The sequence below is a fragment of the Trachypithecus francoisi genome, unplaced genomic scaffold (assembly GCF_009764315.1).
Source record: "Trachypithecus francoisi isolate TF-2019V2 unplaced genomic scaffold, Tfra_2.0 Lachesis_group5, whole genome shotgun sequence".
In the NCBI taxonomy this organism is placed as follows: domain Eukaryota; kingdom Metazoa; phylum Chordata; class Mammalia; order Primates; family Cercopithecidae; genus Trachypithecus; species Trachypithecus francoisi.
In genome coordinates this window covers 6,247,397-6,273,415 of record NW_022681470.1, presented here as the reverse complement: position 1 = coordinate 6,273,415, position 26,019 = coordinate 6,247,397, and the positions used below count along the sequence as shown (strand labels likewise).

The 26,019-nt window shown below is 40.0% G+C and overlaps 1 protein-coding gene across 1 annotated transcript in view; it reads right to left on the bottom strand.

Annotated features, from left to right (window-relative positions):
* The window catches only part of PLD5 (phospholipase D family member 5), a 356,225-nt gene that overhangs the window by 124,697 nt on the left and 205,509 nt on the right, over positions 1 to 26,019 (bottom strand). Inside the window, exon 5 of the mRNA XM_033197381.1 lies at positions 3,085 to 3,212. Within this exon, the coding sequence (XP_033053272.1) occupies positions 3,085 to 3,212 (128 nt within the window). The remainder of the gene's footprint in view (positions 1 to 3,084; positions 3,213 to 26,019) is intronic.

Here is a 26,019-nt window from a genome sequence, read left to right as displayed (position 1 = left end):
CACATCTACCATTATAAAAATTGTAGGACTCTTAGGAATTATGCTAAATCAACTCTGCCTGTGCTCTAGAAATGGCCCAAAGCTGGGCTGATAGGACTGCTGAATACAGCATGACTTACTGAATATTTTAAGCCTGCTATTGAGACCTACTGCTCAGAAAGAAAGATTCCTTTCAAAATATTACTGCTCATTGAAAATGCACCTGGTCACCCAATAGCTCTGATGAACATGGGCAAGGAAATGAATGTTGTCTACATGCCTGACAACACAACACTCATTCTGCAGCCCAGGGATCAACGAGTAATTTCTACTTTCAAGTCTTTCGGAAGGCTATATAGCTACTGTAGATAGTTATTCCTCTGATAGATCTGGGCAAATTAAATTGAAAATCCTCTGGAAAGGATTCACCATTCCAGGTACCATTAAGAACATCTGTCGGCAGGGCGTGGTGGCTCACGCTTGTAATCCCAACACTTTGGGAGGCCGAGGTGGGTGGATCACATAAAGTCAGGAGTTCGAGACGAGCCTGGCCAACATGGTGAAACCCTGTCTCTACTAAAAATACAAAAATTAGCTGGGCATGGTGGTGCATGCCTGTAATCCCAGCTACTCGGGAGGCTGAAGCAGGAGAATCACTTGAACCTGGGAGTTGGAGGTTGCAGTGAGCTGCCACTGCACTCTAGCCTGGGTGACAAGAGCAGAACTCCAAAACTCCACCTCGAAAAAAGAACATTTGGGATTCACGGGAGAAGGTCAACATACCAACATTAATGGGAGTTTGGAAGGAGTAGATTCTAACCCTCATGGATGACTCTGAGGGGTTTAAGACTTCAGTGCAGGAAGTCACTGCAGATATGATAGAAATAACAAGAAAACTAGAATTAGAAGTGGAACCTAAACATGTGGCTGCATTTCTGCCACCTCAGTATAAAACCTGAACGTATGAGGAGTTGCTTCTTATGAACAAGCAAAGAAAGTGGTTGAGACGAAATCTATTCCTAGTGAATATGCTATGAACATTGTTGAAATAAAAAGGATTTAGAATATTACATAAACATAGTTGATAAAGCAGTAGAAGGGATTGAGAGGATTGACTCCAATTTTGAAAGAAGTTTTCTGGTGGATAAAATGCTTTCAAACAGTATCATATGCTACAGAGAAATCTTTCATGAAAGGAAGTCAATTGATGTGGCCAACTCCATTGTTGTCTTATTTTAAGAGATTGTCATAGCCACCCTAGCCTTTAGCAATCACCACCCTGATCAGTCAGCAGCCATCAACATTGAGGCAAAATCCTCTGCCAGCAAAAATCTTACATCTATATCTGAAGGCTCAGATGATTGTTATTTTCTAGCAATAAAGTATTCTTAAATTAAGATATGCATATATATATGTGTGTGTGTATATATATATTACACAGTGCTGTTGCACACTTAGACTACAGTATAGTGTAAAGGTAAATTTTATACGCACTGAGAATCCAAAAAAATGTGTGTGACTTGCTTTATTGAAGTGGTCTGGAACTAAACCTGAAATATCTTTGATGTATGTCTATAGAAACAAATACATACTGACTTCCTAGTTTTTGAAGTTCAACCCAGAGATTAGCAAGTTTGCAGAGCTCAAGTATTGAGCAAGAGTAGTTGTCATTCTATGACCACCATATCATTATGGATTTGCAATTGGAAAGATTCCAGTGAGTAAAAAGTTTCTTGATGAATTGTGTTAGATTTTCTTGCAGAAAAGGGTGAGAGAGAAAATCTGTAACTTAGCACCCCAGCAAGATCATGAAAGAAAATGATTTTTTCCTAAATGTATTCATTTTAGAAGATTAGTGAAGTAAGAGTGAGGGGTTTAGAGCTATATGGCTTGGGTTTGAGTTTCAGCTTTGCCACTTCCTGAAAGGTGCCCTGGGGTAAGTTACTTACCTGTGTCTCAGCTTCTTCCTTTGCAAGATAAAGTTATAAGGGTAGTATTTCCAAGAAAGAGTTACTATGAAAATGGAATGAGGTTATACTTGTTATATGCTTAGAAAAATGCACAGCAGAAAGCCTCAATTCATTGAAACAATTATTTCTTCTACTTACCATAGATACAAGGTAGTAATTGATAGCAATAATCATTGAATTCACTGAAAAACTTCACAAAGTATAAAGCTGATAACATACATTTAAGTCTTGGAAAATGTATTATAATTCTTCATGTAATGGTTAGCCTCAACTTTGGTAAATTAAAATCTGTTCTAATGCGTGGGTCCTGCTAAGCAATGCTTTATGTCACACTGAAGTAGACCAAGAAAAATTCCACATAGTTAAGCACAAGAGAAAGGAACACTAATTTAAGACAGATGATTAAGTATAATAGCATGATCCCAAATTTTGAGAGCTGTGGAGAAATAGAGGGCTGGAGAGGAGACAATATCTGTGTGTAGGTGTGGGGAGGAAGAGAGAGTGTTGATTTAAAAAGATGTTCTGAGAAGGTTGGCTAGTCTTCCTAAGTATCTATCCAATGACCAGGAACCTCCTGCCACTGGATAACTAACGGAAAGATGGTGATTTTGTAATCCTCTGTGGATTGCCTCTGACACAAATAAATGCATAAAAATCCTCAGTGTGTGAAAATGTATTTTCAAGATATTTGAAGTTAATCATTTGTTAAGAGAAAGATAACTTTAATCTTCATCTTGAGATTAAAGAAATAACTCAAATGATTACTATCTGAAGACATATTACTCTATACTGAATTTGTGTTTCCCTCTGTCTCATAGACGATGCAATATCATCCTGAAAATATAGGTCTGGGTGATGTAAATTACATAGCAACCTGCTCTCAGGAATCTAGGAGCAACCTATGAATTACAAAAGCATTGAAGCAATAGCAGTTTTCACTTTTTTTTTGCAAGATGATCCTGATGAGGAAAGGTTTATCCTTTCACATAAGAGGGAGATGAGCCTCTTTAAAATACATAATTAAGAATAATCAATGCCATAGGTTTTAGTATGCTTATCTACCGTAGCGTGCTTTATGAAGGTGGTAGTTTTGAGGGTGACAGAACTTTCAGTTTATACAACATAGAAAGATTACCTGTCCCAGGGATTGCCATTCCAAACCGGCACTGCCGATATATACGTGCTGTTTGTCCACGATCCAGAAGGAGGACTGCAGCCGGCCCTTGTTGTAAGCGGTCATGTTCATGTATGTCACCTCGGCTCCTAGGAGTTCAAGGAGAATCTGGTCAGCCTCTGCATCAAGCCCTGCCTGGGCTATCAGTCACCTACCAGCGGCAATACTCATGGTTCACCATTTGTCCCAACTGACAGTTAGGAAAGCTAAATATTTATGTTAGTTTGGTGGAGAGAAGGGTCCCAAAGTATTATTTTGTTCCCTAAAACAAAGAACACTTAAAAAAAAAAAAAAGAAAGAAAAGCCAGGGGAAATGCCTTTTCCTGTGCATATGGCAGAGGAGGTTTTGTATATAGTGACAAGATCATGGCTTCTCAACTCAGATCTGTACTGAAATCCTAGCTCCACTTACCATCTGGACGGTGAGATAGGTACACCACATGCAGTTTTCTTTTCTGAGTAATTTTAATACAGTTTGCCATCAGTATAAGGATCCGTCTTTTTTTTTTTTTTTTTTTTTTTTTTTTTTTTTTTTTTTGAGACGGAGTCTCACTCTGTCGCCGGGCTGGAGTGCAGTGGCCGGATCTCAGCTCACTGCAAGCTCCGCCTCCCGGGTTCACGCCATTCTCCTGCCTCAGCCTCCCGAGTAGCTGGGACTACAGGCGCCCGCCACCTCGCCCGGCTAGTTTTTTGTATTTTTTAGTACAGACGGGGTTTCACAGTGTTAGCCAGGATGGTCTCGATCTCCTGACCTCGTGATCCGCCCGTCTCGGCCTCCCAAAGTGCTGGGATTACAGGCTTGAGCCACCGCGCCCGGCCTAAGGATCCGTCTTGTTCAGTGTCACAGCTTCTCCTCAATACGATGCTGGTCTTATTATGCTTTCTATCCATTTTTCATCCTGTGACCCTTTCACTCACGTTTACTTCTTCATTCCTTCCCTTTATTATTTAATCTGGGTTTGGTCTCTTCTTTGTCTTTATCTGACAGCTTTTTATTTATTTATATTTTATTTTATTTTTGAGACAGAGTCTCATTCTGTTGCCCAGGCTAGAGTACAGTGGCGCAATCTCGGCTCACAGCAACCTCTACCTCCCAGGTTTAAGCGATTCCCTTTCCTCAGCCTCCTGAGTAGCTGGGATTACAGGCGTGTACTACCACGCCCAGCTAATTTTTGTACTTTTAGTAGAGAGGAGGTTTTACCATGTTAGCCAGGCTGGTCTTGAACTCCTGACCTCAGGTGAACCACTTGCCTCCGACCTTGTGCTGGGATTACAGGTACCTGACAGTTCTTAATTTAAGCAATGATTATTCAAGCTTTACTGAAATGCAACCTTGAATGGTTAACTAAATAACTCAGACTATTGCTAACGCCAAAAATATATTTGAAGAGCTAAATGTGACCAATTGCTTTTGGCTTCATGTGGTAGGATCCAGTGTCAAGCCTTTACGTATTACTGCCTCAAATGCATTTACAAACCTCTCAAAAGGAGCATGCAGTCCATTTAATGCAAGGGTATTTAAATAAATTTCTGCTAAAGGTCTATTCCCATTAAAAGAACAGACCTATATGCATATATTTAATGAACTTAAGCTATTCTGTCTTCAGGTATTCATTATTAATGAAGACGCTATATTCCAGGGGCACACTTCATTGTCAGAGGCTTCATTACCAGAGGCACACGTAAGACTGTATGCAGAAGGATACATTTTAGCCTATCAGAAAGGAAGGAGAGTAATGTACACTATGAACCTAATGTTAACTCTTAGGAAAATGTAAAAATGCTTCCTTGTGGCAGGAGGATGAAAAGAGATGTTAAGAGGCTAGGAGAGAATCTCTGAGGGGAAGCCAGCACCCAGGCAGATTTTCTCTGAGGGTAGAGCAGTTTCTTTGTCTTACAAGTAGTGGGCACATGTTTCTCTGCCTCCAGCCATCCTGGAATAGTAACATCCAAAAAAGAGCTGCAGATCCCAGAGGAGGAACTTGGGTATGGCAGAATCTGAATGTCCAAAATGGGTAGTTACCCTGGCAGGTATGGAGAGACCCAAATCTGCATGGAGGTGTGGCCGGCCCCACAGACACAGCCGCCAGTGTTCCTCAGTAGATCAACAGGAAAGACAGTAAGTGGCTTCACAGTCTGCCCAGGGCCAGGGATCCCTGTACGAAAGCCAGCAGAGCTGTGTGTAGAGATCAAGCAATATGTAATGCTAGTAATTCCCATTTATTGAATACCTGTGCGTCCAGTGCCAAGATAGCTACGTTACAACAGTCTTATATGGCATGCTTCATTCTCCCTGTTTTAGGACACAATACATTCCTGTATGTGGTGTAAGAAAATCCACTGAAAATATTTATGATACATCTGAAAAAATACATATTTTTGCCTATGGTTCATGGACGATCACTTCCCCATTACAAATTATCTATTTTTCTATCTAAATATTGATGCTCCATCTATCTCTGAAGACATATGCTTTTATCTTTATTAATATCTGGATATATATATTTAGTTATGTCTAACATGTCCCTCAGTTTATTCAATATTTTACTTAAGAGAATTTATATTTTCAGGCACTTTTAGAATATATTTGTTCATTGGTTATAGAAATAATCTTCATCCTATTGGGTCTTTATGTAATATGTATTAGGAAGCGATGGTTAAAATACAATGCTGTCTGTCTGACTACAAAACATATTTAATGATTAAAACGTATATAATATGCCACTTACTGCATTTATATGCACAACCTAAATTTGAGTTTATTTTATATTGTTGTGTTAGAATTGCAATTAGCAAAGACATGCAATACAGGCCTGAACATTTAGATAAAAGGGCAGAGTAATATTTCTGTTTTTCATGCATTATATCTATGCAAATACAGACAATATAATAAATAAATCAAATTCTTTCTGTTTACATTAAAAATTTGACATATTTTTATAGGAGCGATAACTTTAACTTCTACTTCTAAAATAATTTTAGGCTTTTTCTTACAACGTCGCATATTTTAAAAAATGTATAGAATGCCATAGTTTTATAAGCACTATCAGAAACACTTCAGATTTTTTTCTATAGTTATTTTTATGACCCAGAAAACAGGGATCCTACATATTAAAGAGTTATTATGTTAAAATGACAGCAAGAGCTATGCATAAAAAACATGGAGTAATTTATGAGAGCTGCTCATCAATATTCACGGTGGTTATTCAAGCTTCATATCCACACGCAAGAGAATGCTGAAAACCAGCGCATTTGTCCTTTACTGTTTTCATTTTCTCCATGGGAATCATCAACTCACAAGAAACCTTTTCTAAAATTCTGTGCTAGATTATTCAGAGCCAACAAAAGCTTTGCATTACCAAATAGTTAATGTGTTCAAAACTAATAAGTAGGTGACAGTTTTAAAATCCAGTACCATTAGAAAACCACAAGTTTTAAGAAAATTATTTTCTGTTTATATTAAGGCACAATTTACTTGTAGTAAAATTCACCCTTTTGAGCATATAAGGGTTTTGAAAGACAGTCGTGTGACCGTCGCCACAATCAGAATGAAGAACAGTGCCATCCTCCCTAGGCTTCTTTTGCAGTGACTTCCTCTTCAAACCCCAGCCCTTGGCAAACACTCATCTGTTTTTTTTTTCTTTGTGTGTGTGTGTGCCTATGGTTTTGCTTTTGTAAGAATGTCATACAAATCGAATCACAGAGTATGCAGCCCTCTGAATCCTGCCTCTCACTTAGCATAACACATGTGAGATCCATTCATGCTGTTGTGTGGGACAGTGGTTTCTCTTTGCTATTGAGTGATATTTCATTGTATGGAATGCACCACACACAATGCACGTGAGACCCATTGATCCTGTTGTGTGGAACAGTGGTTTCTCTTTGCTGTGGAGTGATATTTCATGGTACAGAATGCACCACACACAATGAGCGTTAGACCCATTCATGCTGTTGTGTGGAACAGTGGTTTCTCTTTGCTATTGAGTGATATTTCATTGTATGGAATGCACCACACACAACACATGTGAGACCCATTCATGCTGTCGTGCGGAACAGCAGTTTGTTTTTCTTTGCTATTGAGTGACATTTCATTATATGGAATGCACCACACATAGCACATGTGAGACCCACTCATGCTGTTGTGTGGAACAGTGGTTTATTTCTCTTTGCTGTGGAGTGATATTTCATGGTACGGAACGCACCACACACAACGCACGTTAGACCCATTCACGCTGTCGTGTGGAACAGTGGTTTGTTTCCCGTTGCTGTTGAGTGATATTTCATTGTATGGAATGCACCACAGTTTGCTTATCCATTCTCCAGTTGAGAAACATTTGGGTAGTTTCCGCTTACTGGTGATGACAAATAAAGCTGCTGCAAACACTCATACATACATTTGTGTGAGAATGTAGTTTTCATTTCACTTGGGTAAATACCTAGGAGTGAGATTGCTGAGTCATATGGTAAATATATGTTTAACTTTATAAGAAACTGCCAAACTGTTTACCCGAAGCGTCTGTACCAGTTTGCATTCCCACCAGCAATATCTGTTAGTCTAAGTCATTCTGTATCTTTGCCAGAACCTGGTACTACATTTATATAAAGTTTTTCCTTTAAATATTATACACTTCTGAGATCAGAAAATATCTTTAAATCTGGCTTGATTTAATTAAATATTTTTTTAAGACAGCTTTGAAAGTATATAAAGTATGATTAACCATTTTTTGCTTTTATAGATTTCTAACAGGAAAAAAATATGTGTCGGTTTCTCTGTGTGCAGCCCCTGATTCATTGCCCAGAGACCTCCGGATGTCAACCGAGAGATGCGTACATCACAACGTGATGCGTCAGGACCATGGCCTAATGGCTGTGCACAGCTGCTGGTGATGGCTCCAGATCTCTGCAGATTCTCCTGCTTTCAGCTCCACACTCTACTTGTTTAACTGATGATTAATAGGCATTATTAGTAACTCAAAATAATGTTTTTTGATGCCAAAACCAAAAGTGGTGAGAGTATATACTTCTTTTGATTGTTGCTTTATAAAATACTTTCATGCTATCCATGCCATCCTAATTAAATCTTAAACAACAAACAAGGCTAAGGTTCAGAACTAGAAATGTTAAGCTACAAATATGCTAACTGATGATGTGAAAAGTCTGGTCCCAGTTGGTCATACTAATCAAGATAAAGTGATGTGGCTAACCTCCAGGTTTCACACGCTTCTTGGGAAGTCAAATGTTAAAAATCAGGAAACTCCAAATTACTCATTCCAACTCCTTTGAGCTTTAACAGAGATGCTTCATTGAAATTTAATAGAGAATGTTCCTGGTTTTGGAGGGCTTCTGTTTCTTTACTAAATTATTCTTATGGTATTAACCAAAATATCATACTTTATTTTGTGCGTACATATTTCAATGGAAATAATTCTGTGTTAAAATTTAAGAGAGAAAATGAAAATATTAACTAAAAAGTGATTAATTTTTTTTTTTTTTTTTTTTTTTTGAGACGGAGTCTCGCTCTGTCACCCAGGCTGGAGTGCAGTGGCTGGATCTCAGCTCACTGCAAGCTCCGCCTCCCGGGTTTACATCATTCTCCTGCCTCAGCCTCCTGAGTAGCTGGGACTACAGGCACCCGCCACCTCGCTCGGCTAGTTTTTTTTTTTTTGTATTTTTTAGTAGAGACGGGGTTTCACTGTATTAGCCAGGATGGTCTCGATCTCCTGACCTCGTGATCCGCCCGTCTCGGCCTCCCACAGTGCTAGGATTACAGGCTTGAGCCACTGCGCCTGGCCTGATTAAAATTTTTTTAAAGAAAAAAGTATAATGCTATGATGAATTGAAAATTAATGTTACTATTTTGAAGAATCAAGTTGACTGTAGGTACACACATTTTAAAAGGAGTATGTTCTTGAGAGCCTTCCTCTAGCAAGACTTTCTAGCATTAAACTTGTTTATCACAGATCTGTTCCAAATCCCATGTGGTAGAGTAACTATCTCATCTATAGATTATTCTTTTTCAGGACACTAATATTTGCCTTATAGTCAGATTTCAGAATCCCTCACTGTTTAATTTTTTTAAGAGATGGATCTCAGTATGTTGCTCAGGCTGGCCTTGAACTCCTGGGCTCAAGTGATCCCCCAGCCATAGCCTCATAAGTAGCTGGGACTATAGACATAAGCCACCACACCTGGACTCAACACTGTTCTTTTTGTTTTGTTTTGTTTTGGAGACAGAGTCTCGCTGTGTCACCCAGGCTGGAGTGCAGTGGTGTGATCTTGGTTCACTGCAACCTCTGCCTCATGGATTCAAGCAATTCTCATGCCTCAGCCTCCCAAGTAGCTGGGACTACAGGCACACACTGCCACATCCTGCTAATTTTTGTATTTTAGTAGAGACGAAGTTTCACTGTGTTGCTCAGGCTGGTCTTGAACTCCTGAGCTCAGGCAATCTGCCTGCCTCAGCCTCCCAAAGTGCTGGGATTACAGGCATGAGCCACTATGCCTGGCCGTCTTCACTGTTCTTTATGTGTGGATGGTATTACACGGGTAGGGATAAATGTCACCGCCAATTTCCTACACTACAGATCTATGGGGACCATCCTTTGATGTATGTCTGTTACATGCTTTTAAGGACGTGACTGTGTTTGGAATTCTACTCCTTTATGATCAACTTAAAAATTCCCAGACTCATATTTTGATTAGAAACAATTCACAGATAATATCAGATAGCTGTTGAGTGGGAGTAGTTAATGCATCATCCCAGGATAACCATTCCCATCTAAAATTGCTAAAGAATTATTTATTATCACTTCCATTCCGAATCTTCTCCAGAAGCTTGTTGTTTTCTCTAGGTTAAACACTAGTTTCTAGGTTAAAACTAGTTTCATAACGAGTGTTATCAAAATGGAATATTAGATTCTGAAGAGGTTTAACACTGGCGTGTTCACATTTACACATGACACTTATGAGGAAGATGGGAGGAAACGAGCAACTTTAAGGAGACAACTAGTTGAAGAATTTAATTCCAGTGAAGACAAGGAAAGTTTAATTCTACCTACTCTTGAATTGATACAAACTAGATCTATCTTCCATATATCTAACAGTTCTCTGTCCTTCTGTCTCCCTCATAAAGAGGAAGCAAAATCTTCCCAGGGCGTTTGTGAGTTGATGTTATGTGTAGTGTATACGTGCATCATTTCTTCCCTGCCAACACCTTCTTTTAATAGTACCCAATGCACCTGCAGAACACAGAATGGGAAAGCCTAGGTCCCATGTGAAAACAAGTAGTCTCTATTTGGTCACACCTGATTGGACCAAATGTAGGCACTGACCTAAGCTGAACCATCCAAATTTCTTCTTTTGGGAATTCAAAATTGAGCCACAAAGTAAGTTACTTAAAAGAAGCTGTGTTGGGGAGTCATATACATATAGAGGTTGACATGACTGTCCAAGTCTACATAAAAGAAAGATAAGAGAAGCCAAGCTTCAGAGAATGAGGGAGGGAGGGGGGAGAAGGAGAGAGAGGAAGGTAGGGATGGAGGAAAGAAAGGAGAGAGAGAGAGAGAGGAAGAGGAGAGGAGAGGAGAGGACCAAGGAGAGAGCAAACCAGAGTGAAAGACATTGTCCTCATAACAGAGAGAAATGGTGAAGAAGAAGAAGGTGGGGGGGGGAGTCCATCACTGTCCCACTCCCTCAAACCAGTTTCAAGACTTTCTGTGAGTTCCTCTAAATCTTTAGCATAAATTGTCATTTAAGCACGTTTCAGAAGGATTTTCTTTCTTTCCTAAGCTATTCTTATGGTATTAACCAGATAATGTTGTACTTTAGTTTGTGCATATACAGTTTTTGAAGTCCCTCAAGCTTTATATGTGTGCTTTTAATATTAGACTAAAACTGTTTAGTTGTGGCCTAAAAACTCAAGCAATTTTTAGCAAAGAGCCTGTTGCACAGGTTACATGAGTAAATGATTCAAACACTGAAGATTTAAAATAAACATCCTGTCAAAATACTCATCAAAATGGCACAAAAGAAAACATGCTAGTACACTGTGGTTAAAAAGTGGAAAATAAAGTTCCCCATTCCTCATGAATCCCCATGATGAAATCAAACGGAATTTATCTCCAGTAAGCCCCGTTTTAAAAGCATATTAGCAGCAGCTTTAATATGTTTGATGACATAACATGTCTACCTTCAAGAGAATGTGTGTAACTTACAAGTAGATTATAAAGCATAATAAAATGGATACTTGTGAATCTTCCACCCTACAAAAACTAGAACCTCACTAAAATATACTATTAAAGCTGTGTTTCTCCATACAGATACATATACGTATATCCTGTTGAAATTGAGTTGGATCTATAGATCAATTTGGGAAGAATTGACATATGTATGTGGCATATATATTCATTTGTTGATCTTCTCTCAGCGTTTTGTTATTGTTTGTATGATTTCTGACACTATCATAAATGGAATAGCTTTTTTATTTTCATTTTCATTTGTTGCAAGTGATTAGAAATATAACTGACTTTGGCTTAGGAGTCTCATACACTAACTTTCCTAAGCCGGCTATTACTTCTTGTATTTGCTTTCTAGATTCATTGGGATTCTTTTTTCCCTAGAATATCATTGCCTCTATAAATTGAAGCAATTGTTTTTTTTTTTTTTTTTTTTTTGAGACGGAGTCTTGCTCTGTAGCCCAGGCTGGAGTGCGGTGGCACCATCTCAGCTCACTGCAAGCTCCGCCTCCCGGGTTCACACCATTCTCCCGCCTCAGCCTCCTGAGTAGCTGGGACTACAGGCGCCGCCACCATGCCAGGTTAATTTTTTGGTATTTTTGGTAGAGACGGGGTTTCCCCGTGTTAGCCAGGATGGTCTCGATCTCCTGACCTAGTGATCCACCCGCCTCAGCCTCCCAAAGTGCTGGGATTACAGGCTTGAGCTACCACGCCTGGCCATATTGAAGCAATTTTATTGCTTCTATTCCAAAATGTACTTTTCCTTGCCCTATGTCACTGCTAAGACCTCTAATAAAATATTGATAAAAATGAAAAAAAAAAAAGGCTATGTTTCTCAGTTAGGGTCCATTCAGTTCCCCAACTCACCCACTGCCCCATCCCCAGGGGATGTGCAGCAATGTCTGGAGACATTTCTGGTTGTCGCAGCTGTCAGGGGGATGCTATGAGTATTTAGTGGGTAGAGGCCAGAGAGGCTCCTAAACATCCTACATCGCCCAGGATAGCCCCCAAATAGCAAAGAATTATTCAGCTCAAAATGTTGACAGCTTCAAGGGTGAGAAGCCCTGCATTAAAGCTGTGTGTTTACGCCTAATCCCATATCTCTACCACTTTCCTGTAATGTAACCACTATTTTAATTCAGTATTTAACATTATCTTATTTCTAAGATACAATGTATCCCATATGTATGCATCCCTAATAGCATTATAAAATTAATCACTAGCTTTTGAAAAGAATGCTAATGAGCCTCAAGCATATATCAAAGGGAAACATAACACTATGAATAATTATAGATTTCTGGAAAGATTTTCACCTATTTCCTGAAAGCAAGATTTGCAGCAGAAATTTATCTTATCCATCCATCTCTTCTTCTGAATATATTAATTTGTGTGATCAATGAAAAAAATCATAGTTTGCCTGTTCTTGGGGGCTTTAATTCTTATTAACCAGGACAGTTCAATCAATTTAATTACCAACATTTTAGAATTCATTGGCTAGAAGGCTAAAGGGGAAACACCAAAGGGTGAAAATCATCTGTCATGACACATCGTTGCTTTCAAATAATTCAGTAAATGAGAGTAAGGAAACTTTTAAGATAATCAATTATGTATTCTAGCTGTAAAAATAACAAGAATCTTAAGAGCACAGTGCATTTTTAATTTTAACATATCTATTCAAATATTGTGAAAATCATGGTGTAGAATCTCTCACAGGTTGCTTTGATGCTTTGTTTTTAGTCTACAGGTTTGGACCCACAAGGGTAGTTTCTAGGAGTTGTCTCTTCTCTGTCATATATTTGTCTTATGACTAGGATATTCTGCTTCTTAGGAAATACTGTGCTTTGATTATATATCATCTTCTAGTCCAATAGTTAAGCTATCTATAGGAATGTTTGCTTTCAGAAACAAGTAGGCTTAAAAACAAAGACTGTGCTCAAAAATAATAACCTACTTAAAAATAACATTTACTTAATAGTGCCTCAATGATGCATAAAATTTAAAAATTCTGCACTTAAAACGGACCAGCAAGAACACTGTCTACAGTGGCTCATTAGTTCTATTAAAAAATAATAAGGTTAGGAGGTTGGTAGCTGCTACTGCTTCCTCCCTCTTCCTGCTCCCTGTTGAGGTCACACAGCTATCTCTATGGCCATGAAGGAGGACAGTGGGGAATGGCGAGTACTCCAGAGGCATCTGTACTGGTGCCAGTGCTCATGGAGAGAAGACAGCCTCTTAGAGTCCAGCACAGTTGCAGTGCCAGGGAGGATGGGGATCCAGTAGCTTTGGAGGAGCTTTGCTTTTTTGGAAAAGCCAACATTGTTCTCTTTACCTTACCATTTGCTGTCCAATAATGCCAGAAGATTCCACAACTCAATCTGCCATGATTCTGAGATGACAACCCTACTTATATTGTTACATGACACCTCATCTAATACATCAACAGCTTAGAGGAGGCTCACCAACCAGAGAAAACATATGGCTACCACTGAGTTAGAGAAAATGGAAGAGACAAGAATTCTTCAGGACATTTACAGAGATGTTTCGAGAGAATAATCTAAGGATAAGGCAATGGACATAGACATTTGTAAAAGTCCAAAACAATAATTCAATAGAGGAAATCTAATATAGGGTTGGCAGCACTGAATGCTGAAATAATAACCTGGATGTTTAAAAGGAGTAATTTACTTATAAGACACAGTAAACATAAAGAAATTGAAATGACTAAAAAACTAATGCAAGAAGGATATATCCAGGGGCACTAATATCTCAAAGTCTCAGAGGGAGTAAAAGGAATCTCTTTAAAAATAAGGAAAAAGAAAAAGAAAAAAAGATAACAAATGTAGGCAAAAAAGACGAGAGAGCTTGGCTAAGATACTCAAACTCTAATTGCAGTAGTTCTAGAAAGAATCAAAATCAGAGGAGAAGAAATTATAAATAATAGTAAAATTCCCAAGGACTGAAAGACTTAGGTTTTAAATTTTTAAAGCCTACCAATCCCTGGCAAAAGTTTAAAAAGGCCCACACACATATCATAATACAATTTCAGAACACTGGAAATGAAAAGAGATTTTAAACACTTTCAGGGAGGAAATGAACAAATAAAAATAACATACAAAGATTAACTTGAATTACAACAGATATTTTAATAGTAACAGAAAACTGGAAAACAGTCTGAAGAAAAAAATTTGCATATCTAGCAAATACTGAAGATAAAAGTATTTGTTTTCTCATTGAAAGTACAAACTCTTCCAGAAAAAGGTTAAATTTTTAAATAATATTCACAAATGGGGGAGTATATACTTACGTAATTTGGGGGGGTATATGTCTTATTTAGTAAAGTATTAATTTAGAATATAAAATATGTGTTGCTTTTTTTTTTCTATTTGAATATATATAATAGAAGGAAAAATAATCATCAAGTCTTAGTACTTTAAAAGGCTTATTCATAAGCCAGGTGTGTTGGCTCACATCTGTAATCCCAGCACTTTGGGAGGCTCAGGTGGGCAGATCACTTGAGGTCAGGAGTTCAAGACTAGCCTGGCCAACATGATGAAACCCCATCTCTACTCGAAATGCAAAAATGAGACGGGCGAGGTGGCGGGCGCCTGTAATCCCAGCTATCCAGGACGCTGAGGTAGGAGAATCACTTGAACCCAAGAGGAGGAGGCTACAGTGAGCTAAGATCATGCCACTGTGCTCCAGCCTGCGTGACAGAGTAAGACTCCATCTAAAATAAAATAAACTAAGAGGTAAAATGCTTGGCTGGACACGGTGGCTCACAGTTGTAATCCCAGCACTTTGAGAGGCCCAGACAGGTGGATCATCTGAGGTCAGGAGTTCGAGACCAGCCTGGTCAACATGGCAAAACCCTGCCTCTACTAATAATACAAAAATTAGTCAGGCGTGGTGGTGGGAGCCTGTAATCCCACCTACTCAGGAGGCTGAGGCAGAAGAATCGCTTGAACCCGGGAGGCCGAAGGTTGCAGTGAGCCAAGATTGTGCCACCACACTCCAGTCTGGGTGATAGAGCAAGACTCTGACTCAAATGAATGAATTAATGAAATAAAAGTCTTATTCATGTTAATTTGAGCTTGGTTACTCAAAGAAAATTAGGTCATTCTTTGGTTAGGTGTCTGTGACAGGTAGAAGGGACTGAGTCTCAGGGGAACAGAATGACTTGCCTGTTGCCCACAGCTGCCACGTAAGCTGAGACCCAAGGTTTTAAGTTCAAATTCAGGACTCTCCTTGCTTCCCACTCAGAATCACACAATAATCTGAATGACACTGATGCCCTATACAGATGTTCCTCTTCCAAGTGGGAAAGCTTAAAATAAATCACTATTAGAAAAGACTGATTTCTAATGAGGCCCCTATTCAATATTGTTCCTTAAGAAAGGCTAAAGGAAGAGAGAGAGAGAAGTTGGGGGTAGTGAAGGCAGCAGGGAGGGAGGGAGGCGAGGGAGGGAGGCAGGGCAGGCTGGCAGCAGGCAGCCAGGCAGAAAGGCAGGAAGCAAGGAAGCACGCAAGCTAAGTGGTCCTTCAGAGGTTTGGCTTTGTTCATTATCTCCAGCAAGTAGCACAGTGCTGGCCATGTTTCTGGGTCCAATAAACATGAAAAATAAGACTAAGTGAATGAGTGAATCAAAGTTTGCAAACACCCCCATTCTATCTCTGCGTGTCCCTCTCTGTCTCCTCCCACACTCTCTGTCTCTGAATAACTGACTGAAAGAAATCAGTCGTGGCCTCCAACAAAGTCAGACTAAATGTACTGGGGCAGAAAAGCAGCCAGCATTGTGAAGGAAATACGCTAGAAGAACAATCCTTTCTACGTGGGAGGTGTGGTTAAATTAAACTTTAAAGATGGTTCCATTCCAAGCCAAATTCATAACAAAAGGAAAAATTAGGCAGCAAGACAGGACTAACATGACTTAAACAAAACTCCCAAATGTTAATGCATTTGTTCCTTCCTTTGAAAACCAATAGTTTCAATATTGTTCTTCTTCCAGAAAAAAAAAAAAATATATATATATATATATATATAGTGTCTTCCATTCCAAATGAGATAGGAATTCATTTCTTTACTTCTCAAGTTATCACAGAACTCAGAGGAGGGGAAGGAGGGAGGTTATTTTTGTTTTTTGTTTGTCTGTTTGTTTGTTTTTGAGACAGGGTCTCTCTCTGTCGCCCAGGCTGGAGTGCAGTGGTGCAATCTCAGCTCACTGCAAGCTCCACCTCCCAGGTTCACACCATTCTCCTGCCTCAGCCTCCCGAGTAGCTGGGACTACAGGCGCCCACCACCATGCCTGGCTAATTTTTTGTATTTTTAGTAGAGACAGGGTTTCACTGTGTTAGCCAGGATGGTCTCGATCTCCTGACCTCGTGATCTGCCTTCCTCGGCCTCCCAAAGTGCTGGGATTACAGGCGTGAGCCAGTGTGCCTGGCTGGGAGGGCTTCTTTGTAATATTCATTCCAGCCAACCGTGCATTCAATACCTCTAAGACTTTTAAGTTCTCCTTAGCACGGCTTCAGTCTTAAGGAGTCCCACATCTTATGAACTCAATCAATGGCCATCAGATCTCAACACTCTTGCCAAACCCCTGCTGCAGGACAAAGACAGTGGCATTGAACTTTTTTTTCAGAAAAAGGAATGGGTAACAGTTAAACCATATATGAGACCAACACAAGGTGAAGAGGCAATTCCAGGTGTCAGCAGGAATCACAGAACTGGTGGAACAGTAGAGTGAACTCCAGGAACTGGGGAGGCAGACAATGGAGCAGAAAACGGGGACACAGGGAGAGGGTTTGGGTGGTCCAACTTAACACCTGGAGACGCCACCTGCTGGGAATTCATTGGCCCAACTCAGTTTTCTTGCTTCTTGGTGGTACAAGAGTGGTACATGCTCACCTCCCCAGACATGCGGGCACCTGACATGCTCTAATCTTTCCTCTGGTTTCTTCCTTTCTCAGCCCGATTCTGCCAATAAACCTAACTGGGGATGGGAAGGGAGAATGCAGTAGGAGGGAGGGAGGTGAGAGAAAGGCTCCAAAGAAAAATCCTATGGATGGCATCTCTAGTTAGTTCCTGTGTAGACTCGAGGGCCCTGACATCAGACTTCCTGGTTCGAATGCTGCTTCTGCCACTCAGTAGTTAAATGTCCCTGTACAACCCTGTGCCTTGGTTTTCTCCTCTCTAAAATGGGGATGAAATAAGAGAGGAAGTATGTTATAGAGTTGTCGTTAGCTCTAAATGAGTTAATAGATTGAAGCACCTGTGTGAGGAAAGTGCTCTGAAATGTGAATCTCTGTGCAGTTCCCTTCTGGAACCACCCATCCCAAGAGTCATTTCTTGTTTAGCATTTGTCTTCCTTGCTGGGTTATAAGCCTCACGAGGGTAACAACACGGTTCTGATTTGGCCACACCCAGAGGCATTCAATAGATATCTGCTGAATGAATGAATGAACCACCTTTAGATCACCTTTAGTATCCCCTTCATAAGTCACCAAGAAATAACACAACTCATTTAATAAGCCTGTGGCCATTCAATTAGGTGATAGAACTAGGGACGAATGTTCAACTTGTAAAATCAAATCCTTCCTGATTAACGTTGGTTCACTGTACTCAGCAGAAAGCTCAGTGTATAACCTAGAAAGGTCCCTAAGTCTTCGTTTAGTGTGAGAAACTCAGAAATTCCAAATGGGAAATGCTCCTGGGCCATGGAAAGGAAGGGAATGGTAAGAAGAATATGAGAGTATCAGGATTTGGGGGAGAAGGAGGGAAAGCATGTGTCTGCATGTTATAAAGGAAAGTGGAGACACTTTAAAAGAAGCAGGTTCTCTAATTAACAAAAGAAGAAGCTTCAGGCAAGGATCACACAGCAAGCTGGAGTAGGAGCCTGCTGTGTTCCTTGCCGTTCTTGAAGCTGTTGGTGTCCAAATTCCTTTCAAGGAAGGGCTGTGCTGGCCCAGAGATCCTCATCACACCTCACAGAGAGGCACATTGTTAACAGAATGCTTTGCAGGGAACATTATTTTAGTGTCGTTCTCGTGTCTCCCAGTGCAGAGAGTGGGGAAAAGTCCTTCAGAAAAACCCTCTTGCATCCCTGTTAATTCGTTTGCCTGGAAGAAAGTATTAAATCAAGCTTCGATTTTCTATAATCATGACTTTCAGTGGCACATTTCTCAAGCACATGCACAAGTGACTGTGATATTAGGTGCCACGGTCTGAATGTGTGATTCGTGAAGGGGGCAGAGTCTTCAAGGATAGGATTAGCACTCTTACAGAAGAGGCCCCAGAGAGACCCCCAACTCCTTCCATCACACAAGGACACAGTGAGAAGATGTCTGTCTATGAACAAGGAAGTGGGTCTTCACCAGACATGGAATCTGCCAGCACCTTGGCCCTGGACTTTCCAGCCTCCTGAACAGTGAGATATGTATTTCTATTGCTTATAAGCTACCCAGTCTATGGTATTTTACTGTTGCAGCCCGAACAGACTGACAGTGGGTTAAAAGAAATGCTTCCAAGGGCTCTCAATCTAATCCAAGAACTCCCAGAAACTATGACCTATCCTGAAAAATGGACAGAATTTTATATATATTTTCACATTTTCACAAGTTTCTCATTTAGCCTAAAGTTTTACATAGCTTTTTTTATATCAAGCTCTGTCTAGTATCTAGTGAGTCGAGAATGTAAGCAGTTTCTCCCATCTCCAGAAGGAATTATTTTGCTTTTGAAAAAAAATAACAAAAACAACAAAAAATAACTTCACAAGCATCATAATTAGAGGCCAATAACATTTAAATACTATTAAGAGATTTAAAGGGAGGTTTGCACCATGGGAAATCTTTTGTTCCACAACAAACAGAATTTCTGAATAGTGTTTTCATAAACTATTCTATCACAAAGATACAATACTCTGGGGGAAAAATCACCTGCTTCTAAAAATATGGGTTTACCATTGGTAGGGAGAGGAAGAGAGTCTGGCTAAGCTAACCTATACATATGTTCCAGTAGCCATTCCTTTTTCAACTTCAGAATTCCTCCGTTTCTAAACCTTTCCTTAGAAAAACATACTGTTTGAATTAGCTTCCAGGTTGAAGCCTGCCAAGGAAGAATTGGGCTCACAATTGATTGAAATTAGAAGTTGACAGCTTCAATACCCCAATTAAAAATAAAAAAGAATCCAGGATGCTGAAAAATGGTTCTTTTCACACAGACAAGCAATGTGTCAGTGACTGTCTTCCCATCCTTAACCATGGAACAGAAAGCATGTGTGATTGTGTTTTATGAGACTGTAGCTCAGGGGAATTCTCTTAAATTTCTTTCTCCCTTTTTTTCTTTAGAAATCACCAAAGGAAAAAGAAAAACATATTGGGTAGAGAAGTTACCAAATTCTATGATTCTATACAAATATCAGAGCTGGTATCATGTGTCATTTACTCTGCAGAGATTGTGTAAGATTAATACGAGTTAATATTTTACATGAAAGGAAGATGACCTTGTAAAATAACACTTTGTGCAGTTGGTAGAGGAAAGAATAAGGCTTCAGGTGCCAGTTCTCAACGTATTGCATCTCAGCTCCCAAACTGTCCTTCAATACCTGCTCTGTGATAATGGAGGAGTTTCCTTTCAGCTTTTCTCCTGCACAGACAGCATGAGGTTGAGCTTTCTTGGTAGAGGTGCTGGAGGGACACTGCAGGAGCAAAGGGGCTCTCCTGCCATTTTCAGCTGGTGCGTGGTGGGCCACTGGTGTGGGTGTGAAGAGATCTGGTGATGCCCAGTGACAGCCACATGCCTAAAAGACATAGTCCCTCAGTGCCCTTGCAGCCCTGGCCTGGGTGGGTGGTAACATTCTTATGGCCCTCTCCACACGGGTGCCATGTAGGCCAGTTGCCCTATTCCCTCTGCTTTCTTGCATGCCTGGCCACCTGCTATGGCTCACCTGTACCTTACTTGCATCTGAGAGGCAGGACTGTCAGACTTATTAAAACAAGACTCCCAGTTAAATTTGAATTTCAGATAAATAGCCATAATTCCTTAATATAAGTATACCCTATACAACATTTGGGCCACACTTAGACTACAGGCAGACCAGCCAACTTCGGTATCCAGAGGGCTGCAATCACACATTCTCCAACGTGTCTGAACCCTAGCTTTGCATACACCCCTCATCCCTCCTGTAACATACAGACTTTTCTTACAGTTTTGAACCAGAGATAAGTAATTCTTTACATTACATTTCCCTTAGTTTAAGTTGCTATGTGGTTTCTGTCTCCTGATTGGACACAGACTTATATACTTCATATTCAGAAAGAAACAGAAATGAGGGTGGTGAAGACCTCTGTGAGGTAATTTGCAAGTGAGAAAACACTAAGCATGTCCAGGTATGCTTAGAAAAGAAATTCTGATCAAGACAATGCAGAATCCTGAAAACAATAAAACACCTAATGCCAGAAGCCATCTGAATTTAGGGTTTCGGGATCTGTGGTGAGAAACACTTGCTGCCCGCTTCCTGCACTTCATGGAGACTCTGCATCCATTGCCCTATCAGCCCAGCTGCCCTACTGTTGGCTGAAGGAGCATCTTGAAGATGGACTGGAGGTTGATGATCCCCCTTGCTAGCAGGAGGTCTGGCGGTCCTCCTTAGAGAGTGACAAATACACCTATAAGGTGCAATGGAGAGGCATTCAAGCATTCAAGACATGCTACTATTGAGCAGAGGAGTTTCCACGATCCAAGTAAAAGAATGGGAAGTTTTGAAAAAAGAGATGGATTTTGCACAGAAACTTAATTATTGGAAGCATTTTACGTGTGAGAAACTTAACATCTGAGGAATTCTCTTTGAGGGTTCTCTGGGGGAAATCAAACTTTGTGAAGTCATAGAATCCTTATATTAAAAAAATCAATTTCTGAGACATTAGCAAGGGTAGAAGGTGAATGATATGGCTATTTGAGGTTATGGGGCCATCTGAGTGAGCAGAGCCTTTGGATGACTGTGGGGCCAAGCAGGGACCTCAGGGAGAGTGGTGGGAGCCATAGCAGGCTTTTGTTAAAGCTCACAGAAGGACATTGTGAAGGTTCTGCCCTGGTATCCTCTGTCTGGGTACTTAACTCACTGGGAGGCTTGCAGCTCATCCCAGTTCAAGTGGGATACCTGGAGCTGCCTCAGGCTGGAAATCTGTCTGCCTAATCTGTCTGGGTTCTATATTATGTCATGAAATAAAAGGTGATCATTCAAAATTTATAACAGTTTGAGGAACAACAATCTCATCCTTCTTTGTACTGTAGTCACTCAGGGGTCTTGCTTTTCTCCCATTGGGTTATCAGCTAGAAAACTGGAACGTGTATTTTATTCATTTGAAATCCCCCATTGTCTGGCACATGCTGTAGGATCTCTGTGCTCCTCAGAGGAACAACAGGAGTGGGCACAGTATCACATCTTTGTCCCATAGTCTCTGTGTGGGCTCCGGAAGAAACACAGTCCTTGTTGAATGAATGATTAGAAGCCTATAATTCTAAAAAGAGAAAGCTTATGTTGTATTGACTTATACTTGGTTCACTTTTTGTGTTACCTCGCATAATTCAATTGTTTTAAAGCCTGTTAAGAGTAAGTGCTTTATTTTATAACCATCAAAATTATCAAAGACAGCTGAGGTGGTCTTTAAAGATCTTTCCTTTATGTGTATGGCTGGGGAAATGGGTTGTATTTACTTATGTGTACTCTGATTAACATGATTACATAAGACCAAATACAAATGTGTAAAGAAGTCCTTCTTCCTGTCTCTCCTAGAATCTAGATCTACCAACAAGCAGCGGGAGGTGCCTGACTGCACAGCAGGTTCTGATGAAATGGAGGGTTTTTAAAACCAGACAGTCTGCACATCCACCGCTTACTAACTTGTCCCCTCAGGCAAGTCATTTAATCTCTCAGAGTCCCATGTGAAAAAAGGAAACAATAATAGAAGAGTTTTCTTAAAGCTGCTGAGAAAATTAAAAGAGGTAATCATGGGCATCTAATACTCAATAAATATTTGTTATGACTATTATTACTATTTGTGTCAGAGTTGGGGAATTGAAAACTGTATTTGGACAAATCTGTTTAATGAAGGGCTGCCAAAAGTTAGCCGCATGCAGCTTCTCCTGGTGTTTTGTTCGTGGCTACAGAAAGGGATGCAGATAAGAAAATTTTTTTCTGAGTGGCCCTTAGATTTTCCACCAGGAACAAACATCGACTTCACTGTTCTTAACTGTCAACCTCTTCAAGACCTCCCTAGTTGGCTGTCAAGACTTTATTTTACACTGCACATGGCAAGTGGCCAGCACTCTTACATCTATAGAAATGTTTCCTTCCTAACTCACAGATCATTCCATGGCCTTCACTGGCTTGGCAGCTCCATTTACTCCCCAGACATGCATTACCTTGGAATATCGATCTTCCCTTGGCACAGAGTTAGCCTCCAAATCCCATTACTTCATCCTGCTCAGCATCTCCACTATTTGATTTAATTATCCATCTCCACTGCTCTCCCCCAACATTTTTCTCCTTTAATATGCTTAATGATTTATAGTATTTAGTTCCTTCAACAGCTGTGCTTGAAAGACACAGCCTGGGCAGTTAATGACCTGTGAATTATTTAATAGCGAATGTAATGACCTCAGAATTGAACTGATGCTTTATAAGTAATTCTGATGGTCTTCTTTCTAGGTTTGGTGAAGTGGGCCTGTGGGAGTTTTTTCCCTTTGAAGATACGTGGCTCTGCAAAAAGTGAAGGTAAATATATAAGAAAGGTCAGGGAGTTTTAGGCCAAAGGCAGAGAAAATGAAAATTCTCAGGCTTAAGGATGGAGGGAAAATATAATGCAAAAAAAACCAAAAACTATTTTTAAGGTGAGGGTGGAGGCAGCAGGACGTACAGAGCTGGTTGATGGAGAGAAGGATGTGGCGAATTCAGGGATGAAAAATAGTCATACGTGACAAAGGAAGAAAATCAGTTAATATGGCTCTACCCTCTTTCTTCATCCTGTATGTTGACACTTTCTTCCTGGAGCACCTCATGGGCGCTATCAAGTTCTAGCTCAGCTTAATAAAAGAACATGAATCAGTCTGAGAAAAGAACTGGGTGGCCGTAAAGGGTGTAATTACAAGGTAAATGCTGGGCAGACACAAATTTAGAGAAAGATGATTGGTAGAGATATTATTTTAATAATTAATTTGCAGTTGGTCTCATTAAAAAAGAAAACAGCGTTTGAGGAACACTACGTTAGACCGAGCCAAGAATCAGAGAGGAGACTCACAAAATGCAAAATGGTACTAAACCGTTCTACACAAAGGTCTGGATTTTCTTCTGAAGTTGTCGGTCAGACCCACCAGCACCGCCTGGAGCACTGATGTGCTGTCAGGAAGTCTCCCCATGGAAACATAACCCCCTAGACAAAGGCTCTGTAGGGTAGAAAACCCTGAGGTTACATAAGTTTTTAACACATTGGAAAAGCCCTGATTGTCTTTTCATGGTCCCAGAAGTTATGAGATCTTAAAAAGCCCCCTAATTTCTATTCAATTCAAATACCTAAAAATTAAGGAGCCCTAGCAAAACATCTGAACACTATGTTCTTTTCTTATACCAACTGTCATTTCCAATTGACAATCCTTTCCAAATCTCATTAAAGGGAAGCTTATTAGCTAACTTCCTAGACTCGACAGCATGGTTAGTGGTGCTGGGTAGTGCTGAAAAATGACAAATAAGGTGATATGCTAACATCTGCCACTGTGTTGACTGTGGTAAGCCAACTGTCCAGAATCAAGCTTTCTGAGAAAAATAATTCAAAGGCCTGAAAATTTCTACAGGCCAATTGGTTATAAACGTGCTTGGGTTGGTTAGGTACAGGCTTCTCCACCTGTACTGTGCAGAAGCTAGCCCACTAATTTATTCATACGTATATTTCTACAGGCCACAAAGTTTACTTATTTCTTACTCTTTGCCTCTAGGACCTCTACAATTACTAAAAATATTGAAGAAGGCTTTGAAGAAGAATGAACTTGCTTTACTCTCTATGTATCTATGTATGTATGTATATATGTATGTATGTATCTCTCTCTCTCTCTCTCCACTTTCTATTTTATAAATGAGGAAAACAAAAGCCCAGAGAGGATGAGTAAATTGTCCAAAACCAAGTAAGTTCAAATCTGACAGGTTAAAAAAATGCATTTGCTTATTTGTATTTCTTTAAAGATGAATGCCACTGAGAATCTTGTTTTATATGGTTTTTATCTTGATACATTTTTTTCTATAAATTTTCTCTTCATATTCTGGTCCCATTTTAAAAGTTTTGGTTGTTCACATTTTTTATAATTGACTGGAAAACGCCTTTGTATATTAAGGATGTTAATCTTTTATATATTTCATACTTTTTAAACTTAAGGAAAAGAGGGCCTTTGAAACATCACAAGAATATTTTTTAGCCATAAATGAGGGTAGCTATGTATTAACTTTTCAAAATATTATAGGAATAAATTGACAGGTCTTCATATTCGAACTGTAACATAAATGTAGTACTTATCTTTCCTTTATACTCAGGTCACTCATTACAAGACGTCAGCTGACATATATTTTTTTTTGAGAGAGAGTCTCGCTCTGTCGCCCAGGCTGGAGTGCAGTGGCGCCATCTCGGCTCACTGCAAGCTCCGCCTCCTGGTTTCGAGCTGGGATTACAGGTACCCGCCACCGTACCCGGCTAATTTCTGTACTTGCAGTAGAGACGGGGTTTCACCATGTTGACCAGGCTTGTCTCAAACTCCTGACCTCAAGTGATCCGCCTGCCTCGGCCTCCTGAAGTGCTGGGATTATAGGCGTGAGCCACTGCACCCAGTCTATTCATATAAGTTTCAAAAACAGGAAAAACTAAGTAAAGAATAGAAATTAAAGAATGACAAGAAAAATCCCAAATTCACACTAGCTTTTAATCTCGAGGGTAAGATGCAATAAGGGAGAAGGAAGAAGAACATTTCTAATTGGGTCTGGTTATAAGGGGTTTTATTATTTAAAAAAATACAAGTTCCTTTATAAACTCTTTGTTCCTGTGACATAGTATATCAAAATTAAACATTTTTAAAACGCCAGCATAATTTTTAACATGGTTAGGAATATTTTATTTTTTTAAATTTTTATTTATTTATTTATTTATTTATTTTTGAGATGGAGTCTCGCTCTGTTGCCCAGGCTGGAGTGCAGTGGCGCGATCTCTGCTCACTGCAAGTTCTGCCTCCCGGGTTCACGCCATTCTCCTGCCTCAGTCTCCCGAGTAGCTGGGACTACAGGTGCCCACGACCATGCCCGGCTAAGTTTTTGTATTTTTAGTAGAGACGAAGTTTCACCATGTAGGCCAGGACGGTGATGTCTCAATCTCTTGACCTCGTGATCCACCTGCCTCGGCCTCCCAAAGTGCTGGGATTACAGGCGTGAGCCACAGTGCCCGGCCCTTCACATATGTTTTCAGGTCAGGTGACTTTCTTAATGAACAGGGAACATGGCAACTGTCCCGATGAAACTGTTTCTCACCATGGGCACTAATCTACCATCTCCTCTTCCCCAGATCTAATCTGTGCCTGCAGGGTCTGCTTTAGCCTATACATTCCACATGGCTGCTTCTGCTCTCTTGAAACTCA